The sequence below is a fragment of the Salvelinus alpinus genome, chromosome 2 (genome assembly GCF_045679555.1).
Source record: "Salvelinus alpinus chromosome 2, SLU_Salpinus.1, whole genome shotgun sequence".
NCBI lineage: Eukaryota > Metazoa > Chordata > Actinopteri > Salmoniformes > Salmonidae > Salvelinus > Salvelinus alpinus.
In genome coordinates this window covers 60,691,134-60,710,844 of record NC_092087.1, presented here as the reverse complement: position 1 = coordinate 60,710,844, position 19,711 = coordinate 60,691,134, and the positions used below count along the sequence as shown (strand labels likewise).

Genomic DNA, 19,711 nt, shown 5'->3' with positions numbered 1-19,711 from the left:
ACAGTTCTGAATGCGTAAAAAGCAACAGTAGCTTACCATTTTACTTGAGCTTGAACGGTATTCTAACAAATACTTCACTGTAAGTCAGTCTATTTCAAAGAACAGTTTGAGACTACAGAATGTAACCTCTATAACGACCTCACTCATTTCAGATGGACTAATAACTGCAGTAGGCTTCAGAAGTTGAACACTTAGTCAAGGCTTCCGTTATTGTAAAGGTGTAGGTCTGTGTAAGGCCTGTTGATGACTATACTGTAGCGTTGCGCAAAAACATATTCCTTGAAAATCAGTTGGAAGGACTAAGGTTGATGCTTTAGCTCTTGTAGGTAAATGCATTCAACAGAATTAGTTAAGGAAATGCTGTCATTTATGAGCTGTCTTTAAAGAGGGCAGGCCTTGTGGAATATGGAGGCGTGATAGTCATTTGCAAACAAATGCGATCCTTTGCTTCCTCAGCAGCTGGGGTTGAGGACAGAGGCAAATGCTGCATCGGCGAAACCTCAGTCAAGAAGCAATAACAGAAGGGTCAGATCTGTAGGCACCTCCACTTTTTTCCAATTATGTTTCCAGGTCTTAATATTGTGGCAATAAGGAGCTGTGTCTGATATTGCTGGCTGTTTGTGTGTGCGAGCGAGCGTCTTTGTGTGTCTGTGTTTGTATGTGTGTGAAGGTAGTGGGTGTGGTGGACATGTGATGTGCTTTTACATTGCTGTCATGGAAAGAGCCCTCTGAAATATTTTTTCTGTAATCATTTTGACATCATTATTTCAGGCAGACCTTTCCTCCAATTTACAATGTACTTGTACAGCTGCGCTTCAAATTTCAAGTATTGATTGGTGGCTATAGTGCTATTCTTACTTTGAAAGTGGGCAGAGGAGGAATGGTAGTGGTGTGGAAGAAAAAAAGAAGAGTCGCAGAGATGAGGACATGGGGCTCTAGTATTAAAGAAAAAGAGTGAATGATGGAGGCAGAAAGAAATATACTCTAACAGGCTGACAGATAGAGGGAGAGGGAGATATTGGGAGTGAACTAGAAAGGGAATAGAAGGTGTGATGTAGTGAGGGAGAGAAAAAGAGAGACAGCAGTAAGGCCACATATCATCTTTAACACAGTATGCCCTGTTCTCTAGTGTGCAGCACACCATTTTGTCCTCTTTGCTATGGGTCTGACTTCTCTCCCTCTCTGCACTGTCTGTATGGCCTTCTGTTGGCTCTAAACATGATTGCTCCACCACATTCTATTAGGCGAGCATACTATTTTGATCCAATCTTTAAATATTGAACTAGCCCAATAAAATGTATGTAGTGGAGCTATTATTTACCTTCATTTATACAGGTATGTCAATTCAGAACTAATTATTATTTATGTACAATGGCAACCTGTCATGTGTGCGGACCCTACTTCATCTGTAAGTTGTCTTTGGCCCAGCACTTCTTAAAACAAGTGATGTGCATTTAACTACACAAACTCCCACAACACCATTCCCAAATCTAGGCTTCCATCATATAAAGAACCTTCTATAATGTAATGATGTATAGATTAAGAGGCCAGGAGGCCTCCCTATCATGTCTGTCTGTCTTTTATCATAACAAATCAGTGCTCAGAATCCTCTCACTTCCCTTCCTGCCATCGAAAGGTCAGCAATATCTCCTAATTACAAGAGTTCTCTCAATTTTTCAGCCTATTGGATATTCCTATAATAGACTAATTTAAATGACAAATTCCTTGCATATTGGTAAGTGGCAATGGAGTAAAGATAATCCATATTTAATGAATGTCAAACCAACACTTCATTAAAAGTAAGGTTACCCCACTGAGGATGGCCTGCATATCATATTGTGCTTTATGGCACTGGCTTTGCTATTTATAGGTTGCACCTCCATCACTTGTGGCATGCCATTGTATGAACGTTCTCAAGCCGCCCTCTATCGGCGGTGCCCTAAAGTGGTGATAAGCCCCGTCATTCTGGACAGAGGCTAACTACGATGGCATTGCTAAAGTAGTCAAATATTTTGTAGGAAACAACTTTGCCAGCATTATCATGTCGTCAAATTTACTTTAGACAGATGACAATGTTGTTATTAGCTAGCAAAGTTCGTCAAAAATATGCTAACATTAGCTAGCTAAAATCCGGTGGACTCCCCTCAATCTTAGCTAGCTAGCGTTATACTGCATCTAAAGTCAATCTGGTGACATCAAAATGATGACAAAAGCTTGTCCTACTAATTATTAGCCTCCTTTTGAATGCCATTGTATTTCCAAGCCACTGTAATGCACTTGTGATGAAATCTTAATCAGCGCTCATTGACGATGCATTGAGTAGAATGCTCAGTCGGGCATCAGTCCAAAATGAACATTCAAAACAATATTGTGATGAAACATGCAACCCACCAAAACTCAAATTAGAGATGGGCAAAATAGCTTTTAGTTTCAGGGCAGTGGAGTCCTGGAACTCCTTGTCAAAAGGTTCCAAAAAAAACTTGCCAAATAGTTGTCTTAAGAGATTAATTCATAAAATGTATTGAGCGACTAGAGTGGTTCTAAGAGCTTATTGTAGTCGCAAGCTCTCAATATGTTACTGTATGTTGTACTTCAATTCATATGTGCACATTATGTATGTATGTGGGGGAGGGGAAGGCGTAATATGTACAGGTAATAGGAATGTGGTTCTTTTGTGTTTTTGTGCTTTTACTTTGCTTTTGTTGTTTTTCTAATTTCTGTATGTTTTGTTTTTTTAAACATTTCTTAGGACTCTTGGAAGATTAGTCATTGGGCTAAACAAGATCCTTATAAAACAAAATAAATTACAAATGTGTTATCATTGGTCATACACGAATATCAGATCTCATCTGCTTCTGACATCCGTCACATCATACAAATTATAATGTAAAACTCTAATATTCAATTCTATCACAGGAAAGCAGTTATATTACATTAGTCTTATAATGCATATGCAGGACATGAAGTGTGCTCACCGAGAAACATATCCAGCTCAGTTTTGAAAATGTTCATTACAAAACTCCTTTGAGAGACAGTGAGTAAGCGGCCAGCCGTGTGGGTGAGGTGAGTAAGTCAGCATGCGCTTTAGCGGGATGGGTGACGCGGATGGGTCTTCACAGCATGGTTAACATGCAACACTCACTCAGTCACTTGCGTGCGCACACACACACACACACACACACACACACACACACACACGAAAGGGATAAATAGAGGTCTGAAGGAATGCCTTTTGGAAAGAGTTAGTGTGTGAATTAAGTAAGTAAGTAATTAAGTTTCTTGTGTTGTAACTTCTCCTGGCATTGGAAAGTAAGACTGAAACCTCAGAATGGGTGATGCAAATAGTTTTTAGGGCTGTTTTTCAAGCAAAGACTGGCTTACAAAATTCAGAGTAGTACAAAGATTGAGGCTAGTATATTTTTTTCTGTGAAACACTATTGTAGGACCCCAAAGAGAAGGCTCAAATTAGAGAAAGGCTTGACTGCATTGATATTGTTAACAATATTAATCATGTGAATAGGAAAATGTTTTTTCAACTACACGTCCGAGAAGAGTGTCTCAGTGTTGTGGCCTTTACTAGCCTGTGGGCCTCCTACTCAACCTGCAAGACTGCTGCTCAAGAGTAAGCTCCAGGCAACGGCTGCTGGGAATGGATGCATCAAATGCATCAACATTTCAAGAGCTTCAAGGAAAAAAATACATACAGCTGCAGAACTGTGTTTTCCAAAACCCTTTAAATGCCTGAAACATCCCAGATCCATGCTTCTGCACACTCGTCAATAAGCAAACTAAACAATTCATCCGTTATGAAATATAGCCGGCATTGTAATAGCCATCAATTTAATTGCATATATTAAGCGTAAAGTAGTAATTTCTTTGAGGGTTCAAGATTTCTGGCAGTTAAGTCTTCATGATTACTGTTTTGCTATGTTAGGAACTGAACACTGATATGTCTACTGCAGTTAAGCATTTTTGCTTAAAACAGGAAAGTGGTCTTTGCACCATGCAGATATAAACTACATAAATCCTTGAGAAATTGGGAAACTATTTTCAACTAGCAGCAGTAATAATCGTTAGAGACGGCAAACAAGATGTGCAATCTCTTTGCAGCATGAAGCAAAAAATTAAAGGTCTCCATAGAAACACTATTTGACCATTTGAAGCTATAAGCTAAGTCCTGGGCTGATGCTTAGTATAATATACACGCACAGCTTGTTATTGACTCCCCCTCAAAAAATGCCTACAAAGGACAAGTTACAAAACATTATACATGGCTGAAGACGTTCTTTTTGTAGGTGTTGAGATGCTTTGTCCACCATGGCATTTCTGATTGAGAAAAAAATGTAGTATTGAAGAACTGGCCATGAAAAAGGCCCTAGATCTAAACATTAACACTAACTCTCTAGTTGTAGAGTCTGTTGTATTCAATTTTGTTCCATAAACAGTAACTGAACAAGTGTATGTCTATGGGGCTAAGAGGGGGAATTAAAATAGGCTCAGTGGTTTAGTAATATAAGAACATTGAGAAACAAGGATAATAAAAAAGATAAATATCAAAATTGGGAAAGGGTCTTTCCTTAAATGCTACTTACAGGTAATAAGAGTAGGAATATGCATTTCTTCTGAAACATGAAGGTAGACCAGTGGGACAAAATTGAGCACCCAAAAAAGGACAAACAGATTACATTAGTTAGTTCTTTAGCATCCGCATCAAGGAGAGCTGATGGAGAAAAATGTCAAGAACGGGTTAAAGACATTGATTTGCTGCTGGCCTGTTTTTTTTGGTCTGTCTGTCTGTCTACAGTCTAATACTAGTTAAACCAACCTTCCCATTAAGTTCTGCATGTGCCTATGGTCCACCAGTCTATAGTAAAGGCTGGACATTTGGGTGCTCCTATACAGTTGCACATATAACCAACAGTACGCTACTCAAACCCCTGCAGCCATTTCATCAAAGAAAAAAATACACATAATTCACCCGCATATAAAGAAGAAATAGCACATCTGGCTCCCAATAAAATTGAAACTCCTTGAGAGATGGAATTGTCTGAACAGACAGTGGGTGGCTGGGAAAACAAAAATAGGAGAGTAGGGATGGGAGGAGGAGTGGGAGTAAGAGGAAGGGGGTATGTTTTAATGACATACTGTTCTGCCATTCTGTTTAGTGAGATGGAAAGAGAAAGCGATGCTACTGTTGACACTTTGACTGCTTTAGGAACTAAATCAAACCTGAGTGTTGAAATTAGAGTGTGCTTGCGTGTGTGTGCATGCATTCTGTTGGATTTCTCTAGGAAGGGTTCTTTTGAGAGGTAGAACATTCACAAATGACATGCAGCGAGCAGTGAGGAGTTAGCAAGCAGAGATGAGACTGAAAAGCAGATGGTATCTGTTGTTTCTTTTAAGGGTTTGTAGTTCCCAAACGTGTTGACATCAGATATATCAAATTAGTAAATGTGTGACAAATACCTACAGCATTCAGTACAACCCTAGTCTGTTCATAATAAGTAGCAATGTGTTTAGCATAGTCTTTTTTTATACAAATTGATACCCACTTACTACACAAAGGTTCAGTTCAGGAAGTTCAGAATTTTACAACTTGGTGTTAGATGGTTCCTCAATCGAAAAAGTAGATTTCTTTAAACAGGCACAAACTTCAGCTAACTTTAGTCACCGGTAGCAAACAATCAATGGAAGTGAAAGGGGCAATTATAAAACAATTTTTAAATGACCAAATCACCTTCATCCAACATCAAACCAAATACAGAATTGATTTCAGTTGACTTGGCCATGGAATTTTGACAATTGCCCCTATCACTGGGAAAAACCCAGTGGTGGTTAAAACGTGTAGATATCCAAGGTCTTAAAAGATATAATCAACATAATAGATCTGTATGTTCTGCAGTCAGATATAGTATTTGATTCAATGGAAAATTAGCCTCCAATCCTTTCCTCTGTTTTGACAGTCCTGTTAATAAGTTTGCGGTCACTTAGAAAAGTCCTTGTTTTTGAAAGAAAAGCACATTTGTCTATTAAAATAACATCAAATTGATCAGAAATACAGCGTAGACATTGTTAATGTTGTAAATGACTATTGTAGCTGGAAAAGAGTGCGGAAGGAACGTCTTCCACTTTGGAAAATTAAGAATTTTCCGAATATGTGACCCGTTTCAAGAAACTAGGCGTATGCGCAAGTCACGACTTCACAGGAAGTTTTTATTTTTATCCAAATGTGTTTTTTGGCAGAAATGCCTTCTGGAACATGTGAACTTTCATGTGCCTTAATAACAAACTTGTATGCCATCTGTAAATACCAATAAAATTGTTAAATTACGAGCCTTGTTGATTAAACCACAGAAAAAAGTGAGCAACCTTCCCACTAGCCATGATTGGCTGAGATAATGAGTGGGCTGGACATGCTGAGAGAGGTTCGGATTGGTCTACCATATTGAAGGCTTCTGTCTATTTTAGTTGGGGAGTCTGTTGGCAATCCTGTCGAACACGGCTTTAAAAATGTATAGTGTAGTGGAGCTGCATAAGTGTTACTCTCCACTTTCTGGAGGATCGAGTTTTGAAATCAGTGGAATTAGAGTATGATAGCTAAAGAGATGGAGAAATCACCTGTCACCTGTCTCCGGGTTATCTTCAAACTAAGGGCAACCGTGGTATGGCATTCCTGACAGGGAGACACGTCCATCATGCGAGATGATGTATACAGGTAAGATAGCTAGCTACATTTTCAGATATGACATGTTTCTAATTTTGACAGAAAGTGGTTTCATTTCAAGCTAAAGTGTACCGTTAGCTAGCTAGTTAACATTAGCTGGCTGGCTCCCTAGCTAACTTTACCTGTATGACGTTATTATTCGTATCCCAGAGCCGTTTGCTTTGCTAGTTAGAGCCTAACGTTAGCTAGCTAACATTGAAACTGGTTGGTTAGCTCACAGCTGATTCATGCAGGGTAGTAACGATGTATGTTCATTGTTGTTTAACTAGCTAATGTTAGACGGCTGGCTCGTTAGCTAATGTTACGTGTGTGATCTTACACGTTGTTTACCTAGCTACATGTCTTAAGCTAAAGTGCACAACACCCGTTGAATATGGCCGGTGTCAGTAAAGGCCATTTTCTCAAAAGTGAGTTTACAAGTTAATCAACTTTCAAAGCAGAATAACTATCCCATTGTTCCAAAAATGCAGTGAATGATATACCATTTTGTAGCTGAGTTTACTTTCATCCAATGTAAAAACACAATTTCAAATTGTGCTACATAAAACCAAATCCAGGTGGTGAGTCACAAATGAGGATCATATCTCTGTCAACTCGGAGTCTGACAGTGAGTTGGAAGAAGAGGATGAGATTGACCCTCAGCCAGACCCAGGACCAGCCCTTCAGCAGCCAGCTCATCAGCAGCCCGCAGGAGGAGAAATATGGATGTAAAAAAAAAAGAAAAGTGAAATTGAATGGTCTTCTTGCCCAAGAAATTAGCCACCCCGCATGGCTGCTAATGTAATAAGGATGCATCCATGGCCGACGCGGATGGCGGTTACTCATGTGCAGGACATAAAGTATTCTTTTGAACTGTTCATCACAGACACCATCCAGAAAATGATCCTGGACTGCACTAATTTGGAGGAAAGGAATGTTTTCTGAGAGAGATGGAATGAAGTGGACCAAACTCAATTACATGCATACTTTGGGGTTCTTATCCTTGCTGGTGTTTTCAGACCCAATGGGGAATCCACAGAATCCCTGTGGGATGCAGAAACCGGCAGAGAACTTTTCCGTGCAACAATGTCTCTGGAAAACTTGCACATTTCCAGGACTATCCACTTTGATAACCGAGACACCAGAGCAGCTTGGCGACAGAGACAAGTTAGTTGCAAGCAGGTCAGTGTGGGACAAGTGGGTGGACCGCCTGCCCCTGTCTTGCGACCCTGGACCCAACGTTACTGTTGATGAGAAGCTTATGCCGTCTAAATCCGCAAAATATGGAATCAAGATCTGGGCTGCTTCATCATATGCGTGGGACTTGCAAGTGTATACGAGGAATCGAGATAGAGGAGCCCCTGAGAAGAACCAAGGGATTCGGGTTGTCCTGGAAGTGACACAGGGACTCAGTGGCCACAACATCACATGCAATAACTTTTTTACTTCATACAAGCTGGGACAGGAGCTCCTTAAGAGGAAGCTGACGATGGTAGGAACAGTACGAAAAAACAAGCCAGAGTTACCACCTCAGCTGTTGAATACACGGAACAGGCCTATCAATTTCTCTAAATTTGCGTTCACAGCTGACACCTACCTAGTGTCCTATGTGCCAAATAAAGGAACCAGTTTGATACTCATGAGTACGCAGCATAGGGATGGGATAATCTGTGGCCAGGAACATCAAAAACCAGAAATCATAATGGATTACAACGCCACAAAAGGAGGGGTGGACAATTTAGACAAGCTGTTGATTGGCTACAGCTGCAAAAGGACAACTCTACACTGGTCACTTGCGATATTCTTCAACATCTTGGACATCTCGGCATACAACGCGTTTGTCATCTGGATGGCGTTGAACCCAGATTGGAAGAGAGGGAAGCTCCAGAAGAGACGGCTCTTTCTCGAGGAGATGGGCAAGGCATTGGTAAGACCTCAAATCCAGAGGAGGCAACATATCCCAAGGAACCCAGCTTCTGCAGCCATCGCGAGGAGGATTCAGGAGGATGCTGGTGTGCAATCCACACCGACCCACAGAACCAACAACTCCAATACCGTAAGTAAGTGAGAGTGATGTTGTTGCATGTGTGTGTGTCTGACTCTACTACCTTGGCCTGCTGTAATTATATATGTGAGTGAGATGTCAGTAAAATTTCTGAAGTAAATGTTTGCATAATTCTAGATTGCAGCCGGTAGCAACAAGAAGCGTTGCGATGTGTGTGGACCCAAGAAGGACAGGAAGACCGTACATATGCATCAAGTGCAAGAAATTTCATTTGCAACACACAAACTCTGCCCGGTCTTAATTTGTTTTCAATGGGGCTCATTTATCATTTCCATAAAATACTGTATGTAAAAATTGTCCTTCCAATTTGTTCAGCTCAAAACATAAAACATCAATAGTGATGAAAACCTTGTTTCAATGATATTCCACCCATGTCTGGATTATAAATGTTATTTAAAAAAACAAATAGCACTTTTATTGATACATGTGATCTAGCAGAGGTAAATGGCAAATATTAACCATGTATGCTGTCTATATTGCTTGTAATTGATTTAAGTCATCTAAGAATGAACTATTGTTACGTAAATTGTTATGGCTGTAATGTTTTAAAAACAATAATGTTATGGGTCCATCAGACACGCGAACATTGGGTGAATAACAAAAACATGAACACCACACAAGGGTTAAGACATGAAGGTCAGTCAATACGGAAAATTTACTTAAAAGTTACTTAAAATGCAGTCGCAAAAACCATCAAGCGCTATGACAAAACTGTCTCTCATGAGGCCCGCCACAGGAATGGACGACCAAGAGATAACTCTACTGCAGAGGATAAGTTCATTAGAGCTACCAGCCTCAGAAATTGCAGCCCAAATAAATGCTTAAGTTTTCAAGTAACAGACACATCTCAACATCAACTGTTCAGAGGAAACTGCGTGAATCAGGCCTTCATGGTCGAATTGCTGCAAAGAAACCACTACTAAAGGACACCAATAAGAAGAAGAGGCTTGCTTGGGCCAAGAAACACGAGCAACGGACATTAGACCAATGAAATTCTGTCTTCTGAAATTCTGTCCAAATTCGAGATTTTTGGTTCCAACCGCAGTGTCTTTCTGAGACGCAGAGTAGGTGAACGGATGATCTCCGCATGTCTAGTTCCCACCGTGAAGCATGGAGGAGGTGGTGTGATGATGCTTTGCTGGTGACACTGTCCATGATTTATTTAGAAATCAAAGCACACTTAACCAGTATGGCTACCACAGCATTCCGCAGCGATTCACCATCCCATCTGGTTTGCGCTTAGTGGGACTATCATTTGTTTTTCAACAGGACAATGACCCAACACACCTCCAGGCTGTGTAAGGGCTATTTGAACAAGAGGGAAAGTGATGGAGTGCTGCATTAGAACCTGGCCTCCACAATCACTCAACCTCAACCAAATTGAGATGGTTTGGGATGAGATGGACCGCAGAGTGGAGGAAAAGCAGCTAACAAGTGCTCAGCATACAGTGAGGGAAAAAAGTATTTGATCCCCTGCTGATTTTGTACGTTTGCCCACTGACAAAGAAATGATCAGTCTATAATTTTTATGGTAGGTTTATTTGAACAGTGAGAGACAGAATATCAACAAAAAAATCCAGAAAAACGCATGTCAAAAATGTTATGAATTGATTTGCATTTTAATGAGGGAAATAAGTATTTGACCCCTCTGCAAAACATGACTTAGTACTTGGTGGCAAAACCCTTGTTGGCAATCAGAGGTCAGACGTTTCTTGTAGTTGGCCACCAGGTTTGCACACATCTCAGGAGGGATTTTGTCCCACTCCTCTTTGCAGATCTTCTTTAAGTCATTAAGGTTTTGAGGCTGACGTTTGGCAACTCGAACCTTCAGCTCCCTCCACAGATTTTCTATGGGATTAAGGTCTGGATACTGGCTAGGCCACTCCAGGACCTTAATGTGCTTCTTCTTGAGCCACTCCTTTGTTGCCTTGGCCGTGTGTTTTGGGTCATTGTCATGCTGGAATACCCATCCACGACCCATTTTCAATACCCTGGCTGAGGGAAGGAGGTTTTCACCCAAGATTTGACGGTACATGGCCCCGTCCATCGTCCCTTTGATGCGGTGAAGTTGTCCTGTCCCTTTAGCAGAAAAACACCCCCAAAGCATAATGTTTCCACCTCCATGTTTGACGGTGGGGATGGTTTCTTGGGGTCATAGGCAGCATTCCTCCTCCTCCAAACACGGCAAGTTGGGTTGATGCCAAAGAACTCCATTTTGGTCTCATCTGACCACAACACGTTCACCCAGTTGTCCTCTGAATCATTCAGATGTTCATTGGCAAACTTCAGACGGGCATGTATATGTGCTTTCTTGAGCAGGGGGACCTTGCGGGCGCTGCAGGATTTCAGTCCTTCACGGCATAGTGTGTTACCAATTGTTTTCTTGATGACTATGGTCCCAGCTGCCTTGAGATCATTGACAAGATCCTCCTGTGTAGTTCTGGGCTGATTCCTCACCGTTCTCATGATCATTGCAACTTCACGAGGTGAGATCTTGCATGGAGCCCCAGGCTGAGGGAGATTGACAGGTCTTTTGTGTTTCTTCCATTTGCGAATAATCACAGAAACTGTTGTCACCTTCTCACCAAGCTGCTTGGCGATGGTCTTGTAGCCCATTCCAGCCTTGTGTAGGTCTACAATCTTGTCCCTGACATCCTTGGAGAGCTCTTTGGTCTTGGCCATGGTGGAGAGTTTGGAATCTGATTGATTGATTGCTTCTGTGGACAGGTATCTTTTATACAGGTAAGAAACTGAGATTAGGAGCACTCCCTTTAAGAGTGTGCTCCTAATCTCCGTTTGTTACCTGTATGAAAGACACCTGGGAGCCAGAAATCTTTTTGATTGAGAAGGGGTCAAATACTTATTTCCCTCATTAAAATGCAAATCAATTTATAACGTTTTTGACATGCATTTTTCTGGATATTTTTGTTGTTATTCTGTCTCTCACTGTTCAAATAAACCTACCATTAAAATTATAGACTGATAATATCTTTGTCAGTGGGCAAACGTACAAAATCAGCAGGGGATCAAATACTTTTTTCCCTCACTGTATGTGGGAACTCCTTCAGGACTGTTGGAAAAGCATTCCTTATTAATCTGGTTGAGAGTATGCCAAGAGTGTGCAAAGCTGTCTTCAAGGCAAAGTGTGGCTACTTTGAATCTACATTTTATTTTTAATCGTTTAACACTTTTTTGGTTACTACACGATTCCATGTGTTATATCATTTTTTTTATGTCTTCACTAGTATTCTACAATGTAAACTGCTGACTAGTACTGTATGTTCATGCAAAAAAAATAGAGGCAGGGCAGTCAAAAACGTAACAGAATTTTTCTGTGTTCACTCAATGGAGCTGGAAACAACACTGAAATGGTGAAAATTATAATATAAATTTGAGTGTAAGAGCATTCCGGTCTTTGTCCTGTTGGAAAGTAAATCTGAGAACCTGCTTCAGACTGCAAACAACCTTAGACTTGGGAGAAGATTTACAGTTGAAGTCGGAAATTACATCCACTTTGGTTGGAGTCATTAAAACTTGTTTCTCAACCACTCCACAAATTTCTTGTTAACAAACTACAGTTTTGGCAAGTCAGTTAGGACATCTACTTTGTGCATGACAATACATTTTTCAGACAGATTATTTCACTTATAATGCACTGTATCACAATTCCAGTGGGTCAGAAGTTTAGATACACTAAGTTGACTGTGCCTTTAAACAGCTTGGAAAATTCCAGAAAATGATGTGATGGCTTGAGAAGCTTCTGAATGATTAATTGACACAATTTGAGTCATTTGGAGGTGTACCTGTGGATGTGTTTCAAGGCCTACATTCAAACTCAGTGCCTCTTTGCTTGACATCATGGGAAAATCAAAAGCAATCAGCCAAGACCTCAGAAAGAAATTGTAGACCTCGACAAGTCTGGTTTATCATTGGGAGCAGTTTCCAAATGCCTGAAGGTACCACGTTCATCTGTACAAACAATAGTACACAAGTATAAACACCATGGGACCACGCAGCCTTGGTGCGAAAAGTGCAAATCAACCTCGGAAGCAGCAAAGGACCTTGTGAAGATGCTGTTGGAAACAAGTAGAAGAGTATCTATATCTACAGTAAAACGAGTCCTATATCGACATAACCTGAAAGGCCGCTCAGCAAAGAAGAAGCCACTGCTACAAAACCGCCATAAAAATGCCAGACTACGGTTTGCAACTGCACATGGGGACAAAGATCATACTTTTTAGAGAAATGTCCTCTGGTCTGATGAAACAAAAATAGAACTGTTTGGCCATAATGACCATCGTTATGTTTGGAGGAAAAAGGGGGAGGCATGCAAGTCAAAGAATACCATTCCAACCGTGTACCACGGGGGTGGCAGCATCATGTTGTGGGGGTGCTTTGCTGCAGGAGGGACTGGTGCACTTCACAAATAGATGGCATCATGAGGCAGGAAAATTATGTGGATATATTGAAGCAACATTTCAAGACATCAGTCAGGAAGTTAAAGCTTGGTCGCAAATGGGTCTTCCAAACGGACAATGACCAAGTATACTTCCAAAGTTGTGGCAAAATGGCTTAGGGACAACAAAGTCAAGGTATTGGAGTGGCCATCACAAAGCCCTGACCTCAATCCTATAGAAATTTTCTGGGCAGAACTGAAAAAGTGAGTGCAAGCAAGGAGGCCTACAAACCTGACCTAGTTACACCAGCTCTGTCAGGAGGAATGAGCCAAAATTAAATTCACACAACTTAGTGTGAAGCTTGTGGAAGGCAAGCTGAAACGTCTGACCCAAGTTAAACAATTTAAAGGCAATGCTACCAAATACGAATTGAGTGTATGTAAACTTCTGACCTACTGAGAATGTGATGAAAGAAATAAAAGCTGAAATACTCTCTACTATTATTTTGACATTTCACATTCATAAAATAAAGTGGTGATCCTAACTGACCTAAGACAGGGAACTTTTACTAGGATTAAATGTCAGGAATTGTAAAAACTGAGTTTAAATGTATTTGGCTAAGGTGTATGTAATATTCCGACTTCAACTGTATGTTAATACAGCGTGTCATAATTATTTATTTTTTTATATAGAAAAAGACAAGGCGACCTCATCCCAGGCTGCGTCTCAAAAGGCAGAGCTAAGGTGTATGTAAACTTCAGACTTCAACTGTACATTCCATCAAAGGTGCTGTACATTCCACCAAAGGTGCTTCTACAAAGTATTGACTCAGGGGTGTGAATACTTATGTAAATGAGATATTTCTATATTTGCAAAAAGAAAGTCTAAAAACACTTTTCATTTTGTCATTATGGGTTATTGTGTGTAGATGGATGAGAAAACATATTTAATCAATTTTGAATTCAGGCTGTAACACAAAATGTGGAATAAGTCAAGGGGTAGCAATACTTTCTGAAGGCACTGAACAACTTTAAAGGTTATACTATGTAAACATGACACATAAATACCATTGCTGTATAAACACATCGGAAGCACATACACACTCGCGCACACGCTACGCATCCATATGAATTGTAAACATTTCATTATACCATGCACACATGCAAACATGCAGTGACTGAATGGACACTTATCTCACTCCGCCCATGTTGGGTGACCAGATGTCCCAGATTTTGTCAGACAGTCCTGCATTTTGGCCCCTTGTCCCACAACCAATCACGTCCCACATTTCATCAACAAATTAAAACATCTAATTACAAAAAAATTTGATTTGTCCCATATTTCAGTCAGACATTCTAACCTGTCTCTTTTGCAGTCACGATATATACACCGAGTGTACAAAACATTATGAACACCTGCTTTTTCCACGACAGACTGACCAGGTGAATGCTATGATCCCTTATTGATGTCACTTGTTAAATTCACTTCAAATCAGTGTAGCTGCAGGGGAGGAGACCGGTTAAAGAATGATTTTTAAGCCTTGAAACAATTGAGACATGGATTGTGTATGTGTGCCATTCAGAGGGTAAATGGGCAAGACAAAAGATTTAAGTGCCTTTGAACGGGGTATGGTAGTAGGTGCCAGTCGCACCGGTTTGTGTCAACAACTGCAACGCTGCTGGGTTATTCACGCTATCAAGAATGGTCCACCACCTAACGTGGGGTGCACCTCAATATTACTAAGGTGTTCTTGATGTTTAGTACACTCAGTGTATATCATAAAGATATGGTACTAGTGATGTTAAACCCTTCTTCAATCGTTGTAGAGAACTGATATTCTGCGCAGCGCAAGACTAGATGTAGGCCAATGTCATATGGTCAAACACATTTGTCAAATCCTTTTGGTCTAATGATGGATTTACATCATGTCGGAAATTCGGGGCCGCCGAGTTAAAATGAACGGAGATTTGCGTAGCGCTTCCTATTGGTTGATTCTGGTACCTCCCAAATGGGAAACTTGGGATCCGACTCTTCCGCCTAGGTTAGCAAGTCGGACATTTCAGAGTTTGAGTTTCCGACATGACATGAACGCAAATTCCAGCTAAACTTGGAGGACAGTTAACTATTTACAAAAAATGATGAGCAAATCTTTTTTGAAAATAGCCATATAAGGTGATTTTGTCAAACCTGTGAGGCTCTCCATGTGCATTAGTTGCTTATTCAAAATATGTGCTGCTACGTCTCTCAATATGGCTTTCCTAACTATTTTACATTTCCTGAGACCAACCAGAAATGTTTCCTTGGCCAAATATTCGCAGATTTCTGTATCACCAAATTTTGTGCGAGGCAAAACACATTGTAGTAGCCTATAGGCATGCTTCAATTAGCTTGTTTGGTGCAGTGGTATTTCTGTGTGTGTGTGGGGGGGGGGGCTAAATTGTTCTGCAAATGTCTTGCATAATCATCACTTTGTCCGGCATTTTAAATGTGATCGCCCTAAGCCCATGACTGAATGGCCTTGCAGAGCATTCATCTGTAATGTTAACATCCTACGTTTGCACCAGGGCACCAATAAATTACTAATTGTATTTGGTTACACCGTCTTAATGTTCTGAAAGGTATATTGTCTGGACTAAAGTGGTATTGAATGTGAGGATTTTAAATTGGAAACAATTAGTATTGGTAGGGCGATGGGATCTGCTGAGAAAGCGAGGCTGAAGTTGATAGTTTTGGAGATGAGTCGGTGTGGGTGAGGATATTTTAAAATACATTTTGTTTATGGAGAAATATTACAAGGGGTGTAGTGCTGCCGGAGCTCGGAGGAGCAGCAGTCTAACTTTTTTCAATTTGAGAATACACTGATCTGGTAAAACAATGGTAAAATTCTAAATACATTTTATTTAACTACCACTAAAATTCCATCAAAAACAATAAAATGACAAACTAAATAAATATGTATAGCAGCCTAGAGGAAGGTAAATGGTGGTTTCTTCCCTGTCTTCTCTCTGATGGTGGCGAGAATGATGAAGAACTATAGGCTACAGCAGAGGCCCGTCAGAGGCTTGACCACCTTGGCCAATCAGAACGTTGAAAAAACATTTAACTTCACCGTGTGTCTGCTTTGATGTTCATGAAACTCCATGGACCCCCTCTTGCACAGTGGAACCTAAAACGATATGTGACCACTTTGTTACGGTGACACCGTTCTGCCGAGGACTCCAAACCAGAGTGGCCACCGCAAAGCCCAAGGAGACTGACCCTATCTGGAAGTTGCTGTAACCCTGCTTGGGAGATTTAGCCTACATTGGCTATTGGTTGAGACGCAGGGCCCGTTCTAGCTTGGTACAGTATGTCAGGGTGGGCAATTGGAATTCGGCCAAGTTGAAGGTAATAATGCATTTAGGTTATAAACTCAGCAAAAAAAGAAATGTCCCTTTTTCAGGACCCTGTCTTTCAAAGAATTCATAAAAATCCTAATAACTTCACAGATCTTCATTGTAAAGGGTTTAAACACTGTTTCCCATGCTTGTTCAATGAACCATAAACAATTAATGAACATGCACCTGTGGAACGGTTGTTAAGACACTAACAGCTTACAGTCAGATGGTCACAGTTATGAAAACTTAGGACACTAAAGAGGCCTTTCTACTGACTCTGAATAACACCAAAAGAAAGATACCCAGGGTCCCTGCTCATCTGCGTGAACGTGCCTTAGGCATGCTACAAGGAGACACGAGGACTGCAGATGTGGCCAGGGCAATAAATTGCAATGTCCGTACTGTGGGACGCCGAAGACAGCGCTACAGGGAAACAGGACGGAGAGCTGATTGTCCTCGCAGTGGCAGACCACGTGTAACAACACCTGCACAGGATCGGTACATCTGAACATCACACCTGCGGGACAGGATGACAACAACTGCCCGAGTTACACCAGGAACGCACAATCCCTCCATCAGTGCTCAGACTGTCCGCAATAGGCTGAGAGAGGCTGGACTGAGGGCTTGAAGGCCTGTTGTAAGGCAGGTCCTCACCAGACATCACCGGTAACAACGTTGACTATGGGCACAAACCCACTGTCGCTGGACCAGACAAGACTGGCAAAAAGTGCTCTTCACTGACAAGTCACGGTTGGTCGGATTTGCGTTTATTGTCGAAGGAATGAGCGTTACACCAAGGCCTGTACTCTGGAGCGGGATCGATTTGGAGGTGGAGTGTCAGTTGTGGTCTGGGGTGGTGCGTCACAGCATCATCGGACTGAGCTTGTTTTCATTGCAGGCAATCTCAAAGCTGTGCGTTACAGGGAAGACTTCCTCCTCCCTCATGTGGTACCCTTCCTGCAGGCTCATCCTGACATGACCCTCTAGCATGACAATGCCACCAGCCATACTGCTCGTTCTGTGCGTGATTTCCTGCAATACAGGAATGTCAGTGTTCTGCCATGGCCAGCGAAGAGCCCGGATCTCAATCCCATTGAGCACATCTGGGACCTGTTGGATCGGAGGGTGAGGGCAAGGGCCAATCCCCCCAGAAATGTCAGAGAACTTGCAGGTGCCTTAGTGGAAAAGTGGGGTAACATCTCACAGCAAGAACTGGCAAATCTGGTGCTGTCCATGAGGAAGAGATGCACTGCACTACTTAATGCAGCTGGTGGCCACACCAGATACAGACTGTTACTTTTGATTTTGACCCTTTGTTCAGGGACACATTATTCAATTTCTGTTAGTCACATGTCTGTGGGACTTGTTCAGTTTATGTCTCAGTTGTTGAATCTTATGTTCATACAAATATTTACACATGTTAAGTCTGCTGAAAATAAACACAGTTGACAGTGAGAGGACATTTATTTTTTTTGCTGAGTTTAGTGTGAGATGCATGAATACACCACACCAAAAGCAAAATAATATATATATTTTTTTTTAAATACCGAAAGCTTGAAATAATTACCGTTGAAAACGAATTTCCTGCAATTCTACGTTGTAATGATTTATGTCACTACTAGGTCAATTGATTTGATAGCATGTTTAATCTAATTTGGCTACCGTTGCAAATATATCTCCAAAAGTTAAGTGGCTCATCTGCTTGTTTGTCATGATTCAATTCATAGCTTTAGATTATAATAGGATAGACTCACTATAACAAGCTTCTGGTTGAACCACAAAGACACCGACTCATGCCTATAGGTAGGTGAATAAATGTGTGTGTATATGAGAGGCATAGTTTAGAGTAATGAATACAACCCACTCACCAAACAAATGTGCTATTGTGGTGAACGCTTAATGAATCCGAATTAGTGCACCACTCCAAATAGGTTGTGACATTATTAGTGAAAATTACTAATTTGACATAGAAAGTGGAGCAGAGTTAAGCCTTTCTCTTGGTGGGTAAGTGCAGGTAAAGAGTAAAAATAGTAGCTGCAAGGCCAGTTCATTGTTGCGCCAGGGGGGGTTATGCAATGCAAAACAACAAAATATGAATGAAAACCCTTACTGAAAGGTGTACTTATAATGCAAGACATAAAATTCACTATAGATCATTGCAGATAATGTATCTAATACTGAACTGACAATGCATAGGAGGCTAGGTAAAACATATCAATAATAAGTCAACGAATAAGACTGACATTGAGAGTGGCATTTTGTACAATCACAGTGATGCAGACAAAAGCTAGAAATCCAAAATGGTGCAATCGACAGTGACGGTCTGAGTATCAAAAAAGTAATGGCCTCGTGAATTTTCGTGCATGTGTTGGACATGAATGACGTATCTGATCACAGATGAGTCCCAACAGAAATGGTGAGGCACAATCTCAAGATGCGTAGCTAAAAATAAACATACAATACCCCACACTCAGAGTTCTCCATGTGTGTATCTCTCTAGCGGGCGCAGGCCAAAAGAGGAAGAAGATAAGAGAAGGGTGTGAGACTAGTATTAGAAAAAAGAGTGGACAACAGTGGTGGATTTGATCATGTCAATAACTGGTACAGATTATTTATTAAGACGTTTTGTTATACCAACATATAACGTATGTCTAAAGATGAAGTATAGATATTACACTTAAAGGCTAAATAGTCTATATCAACTGGAAATGCATACAGAGGAGTTCAGATGATTAGAAGGATTGCATTGACCCTAAAGCTTTCATTGGGATGAATCAGCTGAATAATGAATATTACACCTGCCCTTATATGTTGATACAGCTGAAGTCGGAGGTTTACATACACTTAGGTTGGAATCATTAAAACTCGTTTTTCAACCACTCCACAAATTATTTGTTAACAAACTATAGTTTTGGCAAGTCGGTTAGGACATCTACTTTGTGCATGACACAAGTAATTTTTCCAACAATTGTTCACAGACAGATTATTTCACTTATAAATCACTGTATCGCAATTCCAGTGGGTCAGAAGTTTACATACACTAAGTTGACTGCGCCTTTACACAGCTTGGACAATTCCAGAAAATGATGTCATGGCTTCAGAAGCTTCTGATTGGCCAATTGACATAATTTCAGTCAATTGGAGGTGTACCTGTGGATGTATTTCAAGG

At 40.8% G+C, this 19,711-nt stretch overlaps 1 protein-coding gene across 16 annotated transcripts in view; it reads right to left on the bottom strand.

Annotated features, from left to right (window-relative positions):
• The window catches only part of ptprt (protein tyrosine phosphatase receptor type T), a 487,625-nt gene that overhangs the window by 78,778 nt on the left and 389,136 nt on the right, over positions 1–19,711 (bottom strand). For 8 of the 16 annotated variants that reach the window (XM_071386649.1, XM_071386662.1, XM_071386666.1 and 5 more), the window contains one exon: positions 19,006–19,038. The exons of 3 other annotated variants lie outside the window; for them this stretch is intronic. In XM_071386649.1, coding sequence (XP_071242750.1) covers positions 19,006–19,038 — 33 coding nt within the window. Of the gene's footprint in view, positions 1–4,592; positions 4,623–19,005; positions 19,039–19,711 lie in introns of all 16 variants that reach the window. 5 more of the 16 variants (XM_071386656.1, XM_071386717.1, XM_071386708.1 and 2 more) reach the window with 2 other exon arrangements.